The sequence below is a fragment of the Molossus molossus genome, unplaced genomic scaffold (genome assembly GCF_014108415.1).
Source record: "Molossus molossus isolate mMolMol1 unplaced genomic scaffold, mMolMol1.p scaffold_m16_p_11, whole genome shotgun sequence".
In the NCBI taxonomy this organism is placed as follows: domain Eukaryota; kingdom Metazoa; phylum Chordata; class Mammalia; order Chiroptera; family Molossidae; genus Molossus; species Molossus molossus.
The window spans coordinates 97924552-97943926 of NW_023425346.1; the positions used below are offsets into that span (position 1 = coordinate 97924552).

The window sequence follows — 19375 nt, forward strand, 5'->3', positions numbered from 1 at the left end:
ACAACCTGGGCATGTGCCCTGACCACCGGCAACCTTTCGATGTGTGGGACGATACCCAGCCAGCTGAGCTGCACTGGCCCAGGCCTGTGTGGTTACTTTTGGTCACTGAGCTTGTGAAGCCTGCCACGTGGCCCCTCGGAGCTTATCAGGGTGGTTACAGAGCCCCTTTTTCATTCACACTGAAAAGCACCTGTGTCCTTGAAGTGGCATGACCTTGAAAAGGCATGAAAAGCAGTTTTGAAGACATAACATTGATTCTGTTCGATGAACTTCATTTTCAAGGGTGAGCCTGCTGAAGGAGAAGATGTAGAACTTGATGGAAAAGGTGACCCCGGGCTGCCAGGAGCTCCAGGATTCCAGGTACAAGCACCAGCACCTCAGAGAACAGCCCTGCCAGTCCAGTGCCCCCCACCTGTCTGTCTGTCTGTCTGTCTGTCTGTCTGTCTGTGCTGGGTGCTCTCTTTCCACCTTCGGTCTTCCCTCTCTCTATTCCCTATGTCTTTCCCACTCTCCAGAGAACTTTTAATAGACATTCCTATTTCTTATGTTTACACCTGCGCCTTGTGTTCTTCTCATTCACCTATGATAAGAAACCACAAGAAGCTGATGTAGAAGGATGATTTGTGCAGATGTCTCTTCTTCTCTTCCTAAGCCCCAGTGTCCCAAGCTTTCCTAAATCTAAGGTAGAATCTCTAAGGAAGAGTCAGGTTCCGCTGCCTCTGTATTTGTTAAACTCAAGGCTAGGTTTGTATCATCCATTGAACACAATTTAAAACTGTAATGTCAAGTAACAGCTCTATTGTACAATGTGCATGGTCTTAGATAAGTGGGTTTTATGTAAACTGCAGCCATAAAGAGAAGGCGTCATGCCCCTCAGACATTATTAAAATGTTTGAATGCCCTTCACGAATGGACATTGTTCTTAGGTGAGAAGTATATTTACTCATATTCATCTCTTAATTTAAAGGGTTTACCGGGCCTTCCAGGTTTCCCCGGCCCTGTCGGCCCACCTGGCCCTCCGGGATTCTTCGTGAGTACAAAGTCACCATTGCTGTAGGCACCATACACTTCACTGATGAAAGATTTGTAGCTAACTTTTTAAAACAGTTTTCCGGCTTCGTGCATTTCCTGCTGTAATTTTAATTTGTGGATTTTTTTAGGGTTTACCAGGAACTATGGGGCCTCCAGGACTTAAGGTAAATTACAGTGCAGGTGTCCTATCAGCCACAGCATCCTAATCCATGTGAAAGCCCAACCCGCTGCTTCTGCACATGGGTCACTACCGGGCTCAGGACCTCACAAGGATTCCCAGCCGGGAAGGGGCGTGGCTGGGAAGGGGCGTGGCCGGGAGCTCTGTAGATCCTACCTCTTCTCTCCCTCCACCCCAGTTACTTGACGCCTGATACAAAGAGTCTTAATTCAATCACACGGAGCTCCTTATCAGAAAAAGGGCAAGGATTGCTAGTCCATAGGTTTCTTGTTTCTGATAATCCTACCGATCATCCAATATTTGTCCTATAAATTTTTATAGTGTGCTGTTTCCTGAACCCAATCCGATCTTATTCTGGTAACTATTCATGCGCTCACTAGGCAGGGCACTGCCTGTGTTTCTATGAAAAAGGCTAATGGTTGGTGTTGGGGAGAAAACAAGTTTTTCCTCTACTCTGTTAGGTTCAGTGACTGGGCCCTGCAAATTAAACTAACAAAAACGTATGATCTGGAGAAAAATGTTTATTTCATATGCATAGAGTGGCCTCACAGAAATGAACATCCCAAAGAGCTGGCATACCACTTGAACAAAGGGAATACCTTCGTAGAGAAATGACAGTACTTTGTACTTCTAAGGGCAGTAAATTGTGGGAAAGCAAATAGATGGGATTATTTCAATAAGGTTTACCTGTGCAGATTTAAATCAGTGCTGTCTCCATGATAAGAGTTGTCTCCTCTCCTTGGTGCTGGAGAGGGGAGGGGTAGCACCCTCTCAAAGGGAAAACTGTACTGTCTCTAGGCAGATTGAGGAGGGCAGATGACTTTTTCTGCATTTGCTATTTCTTAATTGCCTTCAACTCAAAATAATCCTATGCCAAAGTGTATATTTCAGGAGTGGCATATTTTGATCCCTGTCATTAGTTTAAATAAGGAAATATTAAGCCAGGCTGAACCCCACCAGGAAATTACTGCAGATGGCAAACAGACTTATGAAAAGGTGCTCAATATCACTGATCATCAGGGTAATGCAAATAAAAACACAGCAACTTATCACCTCATGCCTGTCAGAATGGCTGTTAATGAAAAGTCAACACATAACAAGTGTTGGTGAGGATGTGGACAGATGGGACCCCTGGCACACTGCTGGTGGGATTGTAAATTGGGGCAGCCACTATGGAAAACAGTATGGAGGTTCCTCAAAAAATTAAAAACAGAACTACCATGCGATTCATCAATTGCAGTGCTGGGCATTTATCTGAAGAAAACAAAAACATTAAGTCGAAAATATATGCACCCCGTGTCCATTACAGTATTATTTACAATAGCCACGACATGGAAGCAGCATAACTGTCCATTGAGAGATAAACAGATAAAGAAGAGAAGATAAATGGAATATTAGGCATCAAGAAAAAAGAATGAAATCTTTTCATTTGCAACAACGTGATGGACCCGGGGGTTTTAGGCTACGTGAAATAAGTCAGACAAAGAAAGACAAATGCTATATGATTTTAGTTCTATGCAGAATCTTTAAAAAAAAAATTAGCAACCAAAACAGAAACAGACTCACAGATACAGAGAACAAACCAATGGTTGCCAGAGGGGAGGAGTGAGGATGAAAACGGTAAAATGGAATATGAGGTACCGATTTCTCCTTATAAAATAAGTAAGACATGGAGATAAAATGTACCGGGAACAGAGTCAGTAATATCATAACAATTTTGTATGGTGACAGATGGTTCCAGACGTATACTGGTGATCGCTTTGTGGGGAACATAAATGTAGAATCATCATGTTGTACACCTGAAACATATAATACTGTATAGCAACTATATTCTAATTTAAATGAAAGAATATGTTATTCCAGGACAAAATAAAATGGCCACTGAAACCCTGGGGGAAGAAATTAAAAGATAAATGTTTAGTTACAAATATTAGAACTTTAAAGGTTTGAACAACTTATTCATATTCCTTTTTTTAAAAATGACTTGGTTTTGTATTTCTTGCAGGGTCACATGGGTGACAATGTGATTGGACAGAAAGGGGAGAAGGTAATGAAATGCTGTGGTTTATTTGTGGGCAAGATATTTGAAGTTCTATAGCAATTCGCCTCTGCATTTTATGCAAGTCACATTGAAATGAGTGCATCTGCTGTGTCTCAAACTCGCATTTGCTGTTTTCTTACGTAAGCACTCAAGGGGAAAGTAGATCTCTCTCTGGTCCATGGGCCGATGCTCTAACCGCTGAGCCAAACAGGCCAGGGCCGATCTCAAATATCGTCAGCGTGACGTGGTTTTGTTTTTAATTCTGCAGTATATTTGTCTTTAGGGTGTGAAAGGATTAACAGGACCCCCTGGACTCCCAGGAACTGTTATTGTGACGCTGACCGGCCCAGAGAACAAAACGGTAATTCTTCGACTGAACTGTGTGCCTTTCCATTTCCTTACCTTCTTCACAAGTCCTGTCATCTAATCCCAGCTCGGCGCCCTCAGCCTTACTGAGCCTCTCGGTTTTATTCCTTCCATATTTTTTTGTTGTTAATCCTCACCCAAGGATATTTTTCCACTGATTTTTAGATAGAGTGGAAGAGAGAAAGAGACAGAGATGGATGTGAGACAGACACATCAATTGGTTGCCTCCCATACACACATACTCCAACCAGGACCAGGGACCAAACCTGCAACTCAGGTATGTACCCTTGACCGGGAATCAAACCCACAACCCTTCGGTCAAAGGGCCGATGCTCTAACCGCGGAGCCAAACCGGCCAGGGCCCTTCCCTATTTTTGTTATATTTTTAACCCTCATTTTTGCATTCATCTTCAGAAAGAGTGGGAGGGAGAGAGGGAGGAAGAAAAGAGAAATATTGATGTGAGAGAGACACATCAACTGGCTGCCACCCACACGACCCCAACCGGGGCCCAGGACAGAGTGCATATGAGATACGTGTCCTTAGCGGGAACCGAACCCGGGACTCTCTGGTCCGCCAGACTGCTGAGCCAAACCAGCCAGGGCCCTTCCCTATTTTTCACTCACAGACCAGAAAACATGAAATCTGAAACAAGCTTCCAAGGTTCTTGAAGGCAGAGCCCAGGACCAGTTTTGTTCGCCCTTTGCCCTCAGCCCTTCTCATTGTCACTAACACAGAGCGAGTGTTCAGTGATCATTTTAAAATAAATTATTACAAAATGGGTGTGCAGCTCTGATCTAATTGGATGGCGAGAACCCAAGATATGAGTGGAAGGCTGCCATAACTATATGGGCCATCCTGCCATCATAACCTCAAGAACAGTTTGGCCCTCATTCCTCTCCAAGGACACCATGGTCTTTTACTTGGACAGTAACATCTGCTTGCAGAGTGCGAAGCTAAATCAAATGCTCGGAAGGAGTGAACCGCAATGTAACACACCAACTGCAGACACTAGGTCGACCCTGGACTGACTGGGAGGGCGGGTGCAGAAGCAAGGAGGTAGCTAACAATTTTCTAGTCAATTAATTAAAAAATAAACATAGCCCTGGCGGGTTTGGCTCAGCAGTTGGAGCCTCGGCCTGCAGTCCAGAGAGACCCGGGTTCGGTTCCCGCTAAGGGCATGTACCTGGGTTGCAGTTTGTCCCTGACCCTGGTTGGTCGTGTGGGTGGCAGCCACTCGATGTGTCCCTTCACATGGATGTTTCTCTCTCTCTCTCTCCCTCCTGCTCTATCTGAACAAAAAATGGAAAAATGTCCTCGGGTGAGGATAAAAAAAAACAAAAATATAAACCATTTCTATCTTATAAATATATAATTAAATGTGTTTTAATAATAGCTTGATAGAGGTATAATTCTCATGCCATAAAATTCACCCTCCTAAAGTATTCAATTCATGGGTTTTAGTAATAATGAATTTTTAACAGCTTTATTAGATATAATTCACATACCATAGAATGATTTAGTTAGTGTACAATTCAATGGCTTTTAGTATATAGAGTTTTGCAACTGTATCCACATTTAATTAGACCATTTGCATCACACCAAAAAGAAACCCTTAGCCATCACTCTCCTGTATAATTTTTTTTATTAATTCTCATCTGAGGATATTTTTCTACTGGTTTTCATAAAGAGTGGAAAGGAGGGGGAAGGAGAGAGAAAGAGAGAAACATTGATGTGAGAGAGACACATCGATTGGTTGCCTCCCACAGGACCCTGACCGGGGCTGGGGATTGAACCACAATCCTTTGGTCTCCAGGCCAACACTCTAACCACTGAGCAACCAACCAGGGCTCCAGTATAATATTTAATAATAGAAGTTTTTAAATCATAAGTTAAAACAAAACATAGTGAAATTTAATATCACAAAACTAATAATTCACATGAAAGACTGGGTAAAAAAGATTAAATTTTCCAGAGGTAATTAACAAAAATAAAATTAATAAAATTTAAAACTTTATTGGCTGAATATTGATTTTAAAAAATATTTTATCTTGACAAACTCTGGAAGACATGACACAGGGTAGGGGAATGAGTTTGAAAAAAAATGGTATCTTGGAGAGAAGACACACATTGAAAAAAATACAATCAATAAAATATGGTATAAGCAAAAACAAACTTGATTAATGAATCAAATCCTGGTTGTAATGTTTACTCAGAAAATGATTGATCGCAAGGAAGATAATGTCAATATATTACAAATGAAGGTAAAATACATTAAAAATGATGTGATTGTGCTTATAGAAAGCTGATTCAGAATTAAATCAGTTTAATGGAGTTTGATCAAAAAAATACTTTCTTTAAAAACAATATATTGTTTCAGTGGGTTCACAGGTATAAAATTCAAAATGTGAAAAATGATGATGTGTTAACAGTAGGTAGATAGGTATTTTTTAAATCCAGTATATTAAACAGATAGAGGACTTTTCCAAGTATATTCATTAAAGTCTTGTTTGATCTGTTTGTAACGACCTTTCATTGTTTTTTGTCACAGGAACTCAAGGGGGAGAAGGGAGACATGGGCGCCCCGGGCCAACCCGGACCTCCTGGACCCTCAGTAGGTCATTTAGAGTTGTGTTGTTCCTTTGGAATCCAAAGTAAAACCTTAGTGAACATTCCGATGTCTGATCTATCTTTAAATCTTAAGATGAGCTAAAGCTCACTGGTGTTTTGCCACAGAGGTCATAAACACACTAGAAGTATTTTATGACCACATCTAGCTAAAATCTTTGCACTGTCTCACATGTACCCAGTGTCACCCGTCTTAGAATTTATCTTCAATACCTGGCTTTTTAGCATCTGTTTTTTAATTAATTCTCATAAATAAGATTCCTCTCTTAGATGGTCCCTCATTTCAACATTTTTTAAATAGAGCAGAATAATCAGAAGGGAAAATGAATAAAGATCAATGTAAGTTGAAAATTAATAATTATAAAACTTGATGTAACTCTCATGAATGCAGGGACCACCTGGAGACTCATATGGATCAGAAAAAGGTGCCCCTGGAGAGCCTGGCCCACAGGTAACTGGGAAATTCAGTGTCATGTGCCACCTGGGTGGGTCAGCGTTCGGGTCTCTTTAGGTAGCAAGAATAAGATGACCAACTCAAACTAGCTTCGATTTTTTAAAAAATTGTAAAGGTTTAGGAAGTGAACTTGGTTTAAGTATTTGAGATGTTCAGGGCTAAACCAGGCTTCGGGGACTTCCGAGCCTGAAGCAGTGTGGGCAGGGCTCTGTCTCATTCCTCTTCTGCTCCTCTCTGGGTGTTTGCCTCATTCCCTCCTTTGCCAAATCATCTCCCACGCAGGGGCGATGGGGAGAAAGAGCAAGAGGTAGCGGCAGACAATGCTGGGCCAATGGCATCTGAGGAGAGAGAGTGTGTCTCCCTATGTCCTTATGTAAAATCCCACAGCACCACTATAATTGGCTCAGCATGGGCCATGTCTTCATTCTGGAAAAGTGACTTTGTCCAGAAGGAAAAGGGACCATGATTGGTCAGACCAGTGGGATGGGGTTACTGTAGCTGACAGCCCCATCAGAACCATGCAGAGAGGGGAGGACAGTCCCCAAAGGAAACAGCTCCCAAAGGGGCACTGTGACGAGAACAGGATGTGGGGAAGAAAACAGGGGCCCTCTCTCCCACCCAGCTCTATTTGGGAAAGATTTAAACACATGTAGTGTTTTAAAACTCTAAAAGTTATATGCTGGGGAAAGTATATTTTTCTGAGAAAAACACATTTGATATGGTTTTTAATTTTATCATGGAGAGTAACAGCCCCAGTGCTCATCAGTAGATAAGTGGATAAAAAGCAGTGGTACATTTACACAGTGGAATACTATGCAGCTATAAAAAAGGAGGATCCTTTACCCTTTGAGATGACATGGAAGGACCTGGAGAGTATGAAGCTAAGTGAAATAAGCCAGTCAGAGAAAGACAAGTATCTCATGATCTCCTAATATGTAGAATCTAATGAACAAAATAAACTGATGAACAAAATAGATCCAGTGACATGGAAGCATGGAACAGACTGGCAAATCTCAGAGGGAAAGGAGGTGGGGAAAGATTAACCTGAGAACGTATATGCATGCATGACTCATGGATACGGACAATAGTGCGGTGAGGGACTGCGGTGGGAGGGACGGAAGCAGGGTGCGGGGGGTCAATTGGGTGAAAAAGAGGGGACATCTGTAATATTTTCAACAATAAAAAAAGAATTTTAAAAACAAAAGTGAAAGAAAAAGTATTGTCCACCTTTGGGGAAAAAAATAGGTATTTTTTTCTGAGAAAAAATTTTCAATATGATTTTTAATTTTATCATGAAAGGTAAATAGTATAATAGTTCACCCAAAAGCCCTGTGATTAATAATGCATGCCCCTCTAACGACTGGGTGGACAGCCTCAGTCAGGCGTTCTTGCCTGCGGTCGAGGGGAGATGATGGTCTCATCTAAGGTTCCCGCGAGTATTAACGTTATCTGTACTTATTAGGGCGCATGTGTTTGTTTCAGGGGAAACCTGGAAAAGACGGCGCCCCCGGGTTCCCTGGCACTGAGGTAGGGGCGTGGTTTACCTGTCGATGCTGTTGATACAGTGGAATGTCAGTCCCATTAGGTGACGAAGGATTTTGAGTCACTGAGTAGTTACACGCTAACCAAAAGCGTGTAGTTTTAAAAAATTACATTTGAGAATCATAGTTTTACACTGTGAAGAGAGATCAACTGAGCGTTCTGTTCCCCAAAATGGAGTTCAACTTGTTTTGCTTCCAACAGAAGAAATGGATCCGCGTGTCTTCTGACCCACTCCCTCCGCTCTGTTCTTTAGGGAGCCAAAGGCAGCAGGGGATTTCCTGGGCTGACGGGCGAAGATGGCATTAAGGTACCCCCCTTCCTCGTGCCCTGTCTTGAGCCTTTTTCAGCTGGCTGACTTAGGACCAGTGAGACTCCAGCTCCTCACAAGGAAGGAGCTGGGTAAAGCCTGCGACTGTAGGAAGTGTCGGGTCACTGGAGGTCAGGTGTAGGCTGGGTGGCCCCGTGAGTCTCAAGCTGGATCATTATACACCGGAAGGTCATCCTCAATTAGCTGTGAAGTGTGTTCCACATTGTTTCTCTCCGACAACATGTTACAGACATATTCAAATAATTTTTATATGTGGGTATATGTGCAAATTCAAGGTTTATTCTATAATAACACCACTTCCAGTAGAATTCTGAAATGTCCTCTTGAGTGGGTAAGGAAGGGTATTGGTTATAGTTGGGGCTCTAGGAACCGCATAGCCTGGTGATCCTGTCCCTCTTGTCTGGGTGAGAACTTGGAGTGTGATATGAGCACCCTTTGAAGGTGGGGGAAGAACCTGGAAGCCTCCAGTGCAACCACCACCTCTTAGGGCCTTGTTGATTGGACTCTTGACCTAGATATGGTCCTCCAGGTAGATAATCTAAAATCAGTGGCCCTCGCACTATGACTGGGTTTGTGCATTCCATAGAAATGACATTAGTTTTAACACTGATTTTCTGTTTACCTATGTGTTTTGCTTTTTAAGGATACCAAATACGTCAATACTTGTGATGAGTGTACTTAGTTTGTAACTGTCTTTCACCATAGGGGTGGAAAGGAGACATTGGCCCTCCAGGATTCCGTGGTCCAGTAAGTGTAATTAAAGATATTGCTAATGTCATGTTTGATCAAGTCCTTCAACATATCAAGGGCATTTTGAATCAGAGTCTCTCATTAACGGTTATGATAGAGATTATAGTATTTACCTCTTTATCAAACCAGGGCAAAAATACAGCTGTTGTCATTATTTGTCCATTTGACAAGGGACACATATTTCTACTTGGTCCTCTTTGGTCTTTGGAAGGCCCTGGTAATGCTCATCCTGGGCTGCAGAGGGGAAGGGAACCTTTGTCTGATCAGACCTGGTCCGACGTGGTCCTGCGTCCTGAGCAGAGTAAGAGGACAGCTGGCCACCCAGGGGCGAGGCAGCCAGCTCCACCCCCTCCAGCTAGTTATGGCAACTGCACCTTCAGGCAGAGGAAGCTCAACCATGGGCTTTAATGCAGGGCCAGCGAACACCAGTGACCCAGCCCAAGCCCCGTCTCTGCAGGCCGTCTCCCCTCCAGGAGGACATGGATGATGGCTGTCAGCTCCTGGCTGCAGGGTGGCCACACTCCATGGAGAGGAATACAAGGGACCCAGGCTCTGAGTTCTTGTATCTGTTCCCCTCCTGTCTCAAAAGACAGTGGTTCTCACAGGTGGTGTCCTGAGCAGGGCTGCCATTTTTCTACTGTGTAGGTTTGACAGGTCGATCTATGGTGGTGAGAAGTTAGGGGGAAGGGGATGTCCTGAGGCTAACGCATCCCCAGACCCCTCAGACCCAGTAATGTAACTCAGTAACTGGAAGAGGATCCTGAAAAAAAATCTGTATTTTGACACCACAAGCAAATGATTCCAACGCATTCCAAAGTCATCCCCAATACCTTTATGGAGTTGCTAGGAAGATGAGGTGAACTACTTTGTGAGCACTGAGTCAACATCCGACAGGTGCACAGGTCGCTGGGGACTTGATGATGGAGATTGTGACATCGCTATCTTTGTTGTTATTAGGAATTCTTTCTCTGTGTGATTGTATACTTACTGCTTAACCACCAGGCTCACGTCACCTCATCTTTAAACAAGTCCACAAAGATTTGGCCCCGTGCAAAATATAAAAAAAACAAAACCGAGGTTTAAAAAACCAAACACTTTAATATTTTCGTTTTCTTCTCCTCAAGAGAAATGAATTCTAGGTGAAATCTACTTTTCCAGCCGTACTTTAGAAGACATCTAAGCATTTTTAGCTTCTTGTGTGTTTTCTTATGCTCAACTCAATGTAACCCTGCAGCGTCCACTAACTTCAGAGGAAATTCTGCTCAGGCAGCAGGTGGTTAAGACCAGAAGTGGGTCCACAGGACATGTCAGGAACAATAGTCCTCAATTATGGTAGGTCAGTGGTGTCTGAGAATTTAAAGGAACAGTCAACAGAGTATTTTTTGACATGTCGGTCCCAGCATACTCTAAAATAAATTCAGGGCGTGAGGAAAGGCATTGTTAAAAAGTGAAATAGAACAGAATAAAAAATATCAGAGAAGACGGTATGTCATAAGGTAAGTCACTATTTTGTGAAACTTTAATTTCTGTGTACATAGTCACACACACATAGACATTTCGTCCATATGCAGGTATGTGCGCAGGCTGGGTTGCATCATAAAACGTATTTCTAATTGAAAGCCCATAAAATATGTGATGCTGTACCAGAAAAATCAACCTGTATCTTTCAATGTATCCATCCTGTATACATGACTACCATATTTCTGCTAACACATACGCCTGTGAATTGAGGAAAACACGCAAAAGATCATTTGGGCCAAGAAGAAGAAATTAAAGAAATTGCATTTGGTGAATGTCCATAAATAGCTGCTCTTTCCCTTTCTTCATTTCTTTTTTCCTTTAAGACAGAATACTATGATGCATACCAGGTGAAGGGAGATGAGGGGCTGCCAGGCCTGCCGGGGCCCAAAGGCGCTCGTGGCCCACAGGGTGAGAATCAATTTCTTCCTAAACTATGCGCTGATCACGTCCATCTTTCTGTCGAGGTAACACAGCGTGTGCTCAGCGACCTCGAACGTGCAGGGGGGGAAGGGACGTCTCCTCATTTTCATGGATGGTGGTATTTTTTGGTGCCTCCTAATTTTCATACAAAACCTCCTATGATATTTTATATTTTCACACGAAATTTCACTTGAAAATGCCATGTAAACTTTTCTAGTAAAATGGTGTAGAAGATAATTAAATTATCTTCAAGTAGGCAATCATGAAGTTCGAGTCTGGAAGCAGACAGACAGGTCCGAGGGCCGGGGGGCGGAGGGGAGAAATCTGTAACCTCAGCAGGATTACGGCTGTGAAAATGAAGGCCTGACTAGCTGGGCTCCGAGCAAATCCATGCAAATAGTGACAAGGGGTGACGGAAGCCCTGGCGTCCTCACTCCTGGCACCGTGAATTAAAGACACACTAGTATTCTGCTCCTTTGGAGAGACTGGAAAGTCTAGCCAGGGGCCTCATCTCCAGCGGCAGACTAGAAAGCCCCGCGTGTCCCCCGTTAACCACCACATCAGGGTCCCAGCCGTGTGACTCTCTGACTTGTGAGGAGGAGGGGCAGACTGTGAAAGCACCTCAGACTACTCCAGCGTGCAGCGGGATCGAGAACCACTAATCTAGGCAAATGATTGATGTGGACGAGATGGCAAAGGAGAGTTTTGCTTAGAGAAAAAACTCCCAGTGCATTTAGCTAAGTGGACAGATCCATATAGACAAAGATACATATTTTTTTAAAGCAATGTTAGCGCTAGAAGTGAACTGCGGAGCCTTGACGATCTCAGCTGTTTGATCTTATATCTGAACCACTCCAGCAAAGTAGACACAGAGCAGGCCCTTGGAGAATTCCTGCTGAACTGTTTGAAAATGATCTGAGATTAGCTTCTTCTCTGCAGTGTGTCTCAACAAGTTTTCTAATATTTATTTATATGAGAATGAAGGAAAAGTATGAAAAATATTTATTATTCATTATTTTATTGTCACCCAAGATTTCAAAAATGGGGAGAGGGGAGTATTTATTTCTTCATAGCAATGAATTACTGTCCTGCATTCATAGGTCCCCCTGGTCCCCCCGGAGATCCTGGAAAGCCTGGTACGTACATATTTCGTGGAGTATCAGTAGAAGTGCTGTTAGAAAGTACAATATACTGCTCTCTAGTAAGTTTGCATTATTTACATAAGACAAATCTCTTATTAATTGGCATGAGGGTGTTTGCAAATTCTTACTTGTGAACCCTGTGACCTGTAGTGGAAATTGACTGAGTGTTACAGAAATGCTATTTTTCACTTGTCAGTGGTTCTAACTAAGTGTAAGACAGCAACTTGAGTGTATGAGCAGAAGCCTTGACACTCAGAGGAAGTATAGAGATAGAAAACAATAGTTGGATGGTAATTAGGTTTGTTAAAAATGACAGTTTTCAAGTTGCATTAGAATTCATAAGTTATACTTTTTATGTGACATTTTAAAATGTACAGTATATTGTTTATGGTTATATAGACAACTCCATAAAGTGCAGGAACATCCGTGAGTCATTAGTGTAGTTGCCTCTTGGGAAAAGAAGAATAGAATCAAGGATGGTTACACAGAGACCACAGTATGAATGTAACGCTGTAATGTGTCATTCTTTTTAAAAAAGGAAACTAACACGAAATAGCAAACATTTGATAAACCTTACCCATCCATTATATTTTTCTTTATACTATGTTATGTATTTAAACTATTTTATAATTTGGAAAATGAATTCTAATTAAGCAGATTGCAGAAGTATATGTATATTATCATCCCTTTGTAAAAATAGGTGAACGGATAAATATTACATGTACTTGCATATGCATGAAAAAATACACATCCAACGAAACAGTGGGTATCTCTTGAAGTTACAATGGGGCAAGATGATATTTAGAGGTCTGGCCAAAGACTACAGAAGACTTCTCTCTCCCTGCCAGGCCCCTAAGTAATGAACAGACTCCTTCAAAAAGCCAGTGAGTGAACATTACAAACCTCTAACACGGTGTCAGAGGCATTCACCTTTATGCCAAAATCCTTCTGCGAAATAATCAGAAACAATCAGATGTTACCCTTGCTGGTTCTCAGCCCCTTGGTGGTGAGGTCTTGCTTCTTAACTAAACTGTTTCGGAGGCAGGGATTCAAGACTGCCCCCTCCTCACATCCTCATCATCTTAGGAGACACAGATGAAAGGGTTTTGTACCCCTGGGCCTGGCTTCTCTGCCAGGAGGTGCCTCCTCCCCCACCACACCCTTTTATACCTGAGACAGTTGGCAGGAATAACGTCCAGTTACAACTTTCTCTCTTCCTTCTTTGAAACACTGCAAAGGAGGCATCTCATGGTCTCTAATTTAAAAAAATATACAAGATAGCATATGTTGAAGAATTTCTCATGAAGTCCTTTTAAATTCAAAGACTACTGTGTATCCCAAACTCCGTTTCAGTCTCTTGTAATACATGACATCAGGTATCTCGTGGGCACGGAGAACTCTGAGCTGCTGCACTGCCATCATTTTATAAGGTCACAAATGAAGAAAGGAAGATATTCACTTTCTACTTTATATGTTATATACCTTTCGATTGTGCAATTTTTATTCATTAGAATACATCACATTTCGTGATTGAAAAATAACCATATATTAATCAGAAAAAAATTTTAAATATAATAAAATGATTATTTTTCTCCAAGGGTTATCAAGGCCTGGTCTCAGAGGACCCCCTGGACCACCGGGCATGAAAGGAAGTAAAGGGGTGCGAGGACCCCCAGGAGAGACTGCAATGGGGTCTCCCGGGGCCCCAGGTTGTCCTGGTTCATCAGGGCTTCCAGGACCGCCAGGACCTCCAGGACCACCAGGTAACGATGCCTACTGGTTCCCACTTTGTGTGCGCTGCCCAGTGACAGGTGTGTGCAAATCAGAGGTGGTGGTCCTTACTTGGAGCTTGGCCACCAGCCTGCGTGGGTCTTAGGAGTGACCCTTCTGCTGGTGTTTCCTTGCATCGGCCATCTGTGAAAACGACTAGGGTGGAATGACCACTTGACGTGCAGCAGACCTCAGCCCTGAGTCCCCACAGGCTGCAGAGTGGGAGGCGGGGACAAGAGTCGCGAGGCAGGGAAGGACTGATGGTTATCAAGCTGGCCTAGGCCAAGGGCAACTGTTTGTTCAGTCCCTGAAGACTGTCTTCCAAGAAGCTGTGCAACTTTGTCTCAGGACACTCTGTCCCAGGGAAGAACGAGGCAAGAGTTTGCCCACCAGCTCCTGTTTCTCCTGGGTCAGATATGGCTCCCACAGGACTGAACTGACCGCCCCACACACCCCCAGGTTGTGTTTGCTGGCTCCCAGGGCATCCCATGCTTTGGCACCAGCAGGGAGGGCCCACGCGGGAGGCCAGAGGTGTGCAGTGGGGGCACGAGGAGAGGTGCTGCCAGTGGGGGGGGGGGTTGGAGGCCGCAGAGCCGTGGCCCCCCCAGTTCTGAAGTGGTACCTGGAGGTCCCAATGCAGGTGTCCTTTCCTCTCCATCTCTCCGGGGCCACCTTGCATCCTGTACTAGCTGACAGGTACATAGACTCTGTGAAAATACAGGTCACTCTTTGTATTTTAAATTCCCTTGCTGGAAGGTGCCTGGGAGGTCTTGGGATTTATACTCAACTCTCCTAAGAGCCTTAAGAATCTTCTGTGTGTCAGGGATTATTTTAAAGAAAAGAGACATTTAGAAAGTATAGACAATAGGGTTACAAACAGAAAATCCAAAAGAATAATCTGGAAGACTTTTAGTGTTGCTGAGAGAATTCAGTTAAGTGTGTGATTATGTGAGCAATGTTTTTTTAAAGCATTGCTCTAGGCCAGTAACAATTTAAGAAATTATCCCATTAATAAAGGATAGAATGTCCAAGAACAAATCTGTCAAGCTATGGTGTAGACTTACATGGAAAACAAAGCCAGACTAAACTAAGCTAAAACTCTACTATATGTCAGGAATTGTAACAATTTCCAGTCCTCCGAGTCTTTCTCGAGATGTGGTTTGGGTCCTCATTTTACTGCTGACCAGCCTGACGTGCACAGTGCTTGTGCCTGATGGATGCCATAGTCAGGGTCTGGACCCCAGGCACCATCCCTCTCCCCTTGGAGACTGCCCGGTTCCCTATCTTCTCTTGTCTAAGCAGCGTCTGTCTGTCCATGCCGTTGCGCTTCAAATTCAAGGCCTGCAGAAAGTTTCCACTGAGCCCACACCCTGTAACACTGCTGCTGCGCCCAGAGATACGTACAGTGTTTTCAGCATACACAGAAGAATGAGATTTGACCCTTTGCCCCAAAATGCTAAAGAGATATCCTTGGAATAATTGGAAATAACATAATAAGATAACATGGGGCGCTTGTGTGATCAGAAACACCATATAATGAGTTTTCTTTTTTAAAAAAATGTTTTTATTGATTTTTTTAGAGAGAGAGGGAAAGAGAGAGAGAGAGAAACATCGATGTGAGAGAGAAACATCAATCGGCTGCCTCCTGCACGCCTCCCACTGGGGATCTAGCCCACCACCCGGGCATGTGCCCTGACCGGAATCGAACCCGGACCTCTCAGTCCATGGGATGGTGTTCAGTCCACTGAGCCACACCAGCTGGGCCGTGTCATGAGTTTTCAAAGAACCACGGCATCAGTGTCAAACACGATCCCGTGCAGGCAACGTGAAAGGAAAAGCTGTTGGCACGTTCAGCTGTTTCAGCTGCAGCTCACCTTCCAAACACTCACGGGGGAAATGCATGTAAAATAACACTGATTGGTGAAACACTTGCTAATGGAAACAGAAAACACTTAAAGAAAAACATTTTCAAAGTAACTCTGGTCTTGTCTTTCTGTAGGTGACGTCATTTTCCGCAAAGGTCCCCCTGGAGAAGTTGGACGCCCCGGCCCCGTGGGGCCTCCAGGAATCCCAGGTGTCGATGGGCGCAAAGGTTGGTTCCGTCAGAGATGTTGTTCTATTAGAATCAGCCATTCCCATCACCTTTGTTCCCACTGATCTTTTTCCCCCTGAGACAACAATGATCCCAAACAACAGCTTCTTTTCCTAAAATGCTCATTTGTCTGTAAATCATTCATTTAGTTAGCACCCATGCAATATGTCGTTGGCTATTCCTAGAATGTGAGTTTTATCCTGCACTCAAAGAGAGAAACCCCGAGCTAGGAGCATTTTACACTAACTCGGGAGTTTCTGTCTAAAAACACCTAGAAACTCAGGTAGATAAAATAAGCAGATATAAAAGATGAATAATGTGTATCCCTGTGTGAAATAGCCTACATGATTTTCACTACATGAAAGAAAAGGTTAAATGTAAGAAATGATCATGCAGTTGGACACGTTCTGTCTTTCTGCGGACGTGGTGGTGTTCACGGGTAACGCGAGCATGCTCTCCTTGCAGGGGAACCGGGCCTCGTGTGCACGGACTGTCCTTGCATCCCAGGCCCTCCGGGTCCCCCAGGTCTGCCGGGATTAGACGGCCTAAAAGGAATCCCAGGTACAGACTGTTTGCCAAGTGTTTTTGCAAGTACAAAAGGGTCAACTCACTGGGTGATAGAAAGGGGTATCTGACTACTGGAGGTCATGCTGTGGTTTACATGAACTCAGAGGGAGATTTTCAAAACGTGCTCTGTTCATATAAAGTAAGACAAAGCCACATAAAAGCTGGCATGTTTCCCTGTCCCATTTTAGTTGCTAAACTCGAGGAAAATATTGTATTCTCCAAGAATCGTAAATGCAGACTCCTCCAGGGGCCCCGTGGTTCACGCGGAGGGGCAAAGCAGCCCCGCGAAACACACGCCACTTTGCTCCTCCGTAAACATATGAGCTCTTTCCTATTTTTTTCTCGAAAGACACGACCCCTGTCAGTCCATTTTATGTCCCACATTTGATGAGTTAAGGGTATATGCACTATTTCACGTTCTTCTTAAGGATACAAGTGCAATAAAAAAGTAAAGCAGGTCCTTAAATAATGCCATTTTGTTCAATGTGGTTTCATTGTAATGTTGATGAGGTACCGTAGGGAATAACTCTTGTTTATATCAATCAGTCTGTGGTAAAAGTTTTATCGTATAGTCTGTGTAGTTTCACCGCAGTTCTGAGACCCTATCAGCGATGTTAAGTGAGGATGAACTGAACACCGCCGGCCTCAGCGCAGGGGACGATAGAGAGTGCTGGGGACTGCGGTAAACTGGAGGCACATTGAAAGGGACTGTCAATCACTCAACTGCAGCTGATGGTTAATTTGTTAATAAATCTTCCAATTTTTCATTAAAAAAAGAAATTCGAATTATCTAAAAATCACGTATTTATTTTTTAAATATTAGCCACCAATTATTTTTCCTTTATTGATTTTAGAGAGAGAGGAAGGTAGAGGGAGAGAGAGATAGAAACATCGATGAGAGAGAACATTGATTGGCCGCCTCCTGCACGCCCCCCACTGGGGATGGGGCCCACAACCCCAGGCATGTGCCCTGACCGGGAATCGAACTGGCAACCTCTTGGTGCATGGGTTGACGCTCAACCACTGAGCCACACCGGCCAGACTAGCCATCAGTTTTTGAAGGAATAACACACTTCATAGGCCAATATCCCGAGGGCTGAATAAAGCAAACGCCACTGCCCGGGCCAACCTCTGCCGGCCAGGCCTCTCTGCCCCAGCGCCGCTGCTCCAGGCTCACCACCTCGCTGGCCTTCCCAGAGCTGGCCGTGGGCAAAACCTTGGAGGAGAAAAGGTCTCTGTTTATTGCTTGGGTTCCTCTGGCCCTTGTGCCACTGCCCCGGCTACCCAGGGCCTCTCCCGCGGTACCACAGACGCTCTTGGTTCTGCCATCAGCACCCTGGTCTTTAGACACTATCATCAGTGACCTAGCATTAAGCAGCAAGAGCTTAAGTTACCAAGCCCTTGGGCAGTGGGCGAGGCACTGTTCTAGGTGTCACATCGCCTCCACACCTTCTTGCCCACGTCAGCCCCAGAGGGAAGTGCTGTCACAACCCCGTTTGACAGGGAGGAAGCTGAGGCCCAGAGCAGCATGGCTGATGAGTCCAGTCAGTCACTCCTTCCCCTACACCGCAACTCTTCAGTGTGAGCCAGGGCAGCCCTGGGAGGCGAGTTAGTGCAGAGGTCTACCTGCCCACATACTTCGGGTCTGTGTATGCTACACCATCCAGCAGAGTTTTCCACCGTGAGGGAAAACTGGCGGCAGTTGCGGGCACAGGAGAGAGTCAATAGGGGATCTGCGCTCAATCAGGGGTCTCTGGACACTCTCAAATCCTACCTGCTCTCCGTCAACGCCTTATTGCTTGGTACTCGCTGCCCTCTGGCTCCCTGAGACCGGCCCGAGAGGGAAGAGAAGGCAAAGGGCAGGGTGGACTGTTCCTCACAGAGCCTCTGGGGAATGTTCTATTAAAACAAAAACGAAGAGGCTGGGAGGGAAAGAATAAAAGGAAAGCAGTTGTTTTCCTACATTCCTCTTGTGTGACCTCTGGCCCAGGGCTGGCATGCAGGTGGGCAGCTCACCAGTCACGCCGTTGTGTTTTCCTTGGTTTCCCTACATTGGCATATGACAGGTACAGCTCCAAGGATATGTATAAGCAGTACAACCATTTGGATTGCTGTCAAGGAATATATCTTGGCTCAGATCTTGTGAAAAATGAAATCTGAATAAACATTTGTTAGCAAGCTGACCTGAGATTCATTCAAAAGATCCTCTAGATAGCCTGGCCAGTGTGGCTCACTGGTTGAGCGTCAACCCATGCACCAAGAGGTTAGCAGTTCGATTCCCGGTCAGGGCACATGCCCAGGTTGTGGGCCCGATCCCCAGTGGGGGGCATGCAGGAGGCAGCCAATAGATGTTCTCTCTCATTGGTATTTCTGTCTCTCTCGTCCCTTCCGTTCTCTCTAAAATCAATAAAGATAATAATTTTTTTAAAAAAATCTGTAAAGAAATCATCTTTGTAAAGATACTTAAATCCCTATAGGAAGTATGAAATTGTACAGCAAAATGCAGTTTGGCAACAGATATCCAAAGCCAGAAAAGCTTGTGCCCG

The 19375-nt window shown here is 44.1% G+C and overlaps 1 protein-coding gene across 1 annotated transcript in view; it reads left to right on the forward strand.

Annotated features, from left to right (window-relative positions):
* The window catches only part of COL4A3 (collagen type IV alpha 3 chain), a 127343-nt gene that overhangs the window by 71287 nt on the left and 36681 nt on the right, over positions 1 to 19375 (forward strand). The window contains exons 9-23 of the mRNA XM_036253361.1: positions 283 to 360; positions 968 to 1030; positions 1161 to 1196; positions 3216 to 3257; positions 3535 to 3612; positions 6167 to 6229; positions 6635 to 6694; positions 8180 to 8224; positions 8493 to 8546; positions 9273 to 9314; positions 11162 to 11246; positions 12359 to 12394; positions 13999 to 14163; positions 16170 to 16262; positions 16728 to 16823. Of these exons, the coding sequence (XP_036109254.1) occupies positions 283 to 360; positions 968 to 1030; positions 1161 to 1196; positions 3216 to 3257; positions 3535 to 3612; positions 6167 to 6229; positions 6635 to 6694; positions 8180 to 8224; positions 8493 to 8546; positions 9273 to 9314; positions 11162 to 11246; positions 12359 to 12394; positions 13999 to 14163; positions 16170 to 16262; positions 16728 to 16823 (1036 nt within the window). The remainder of the gene's footprint in view (positions 1 to 282; positions 361 to 967; positions 1031 to 1160; positions 1197 to 3215; positions 3258 to 3534; positions 3613 to 6166; positions 6230 to 6634; positions 6695 to 8179; positions 8225 to 8492; positions 8547 to 9272; positions 9315 to 11161; positions 11247 to 12358; positions 12395 to 13998; positions 14164 to 16169; positions 16263 to 16727; positions 16824 to 19375) is intronic.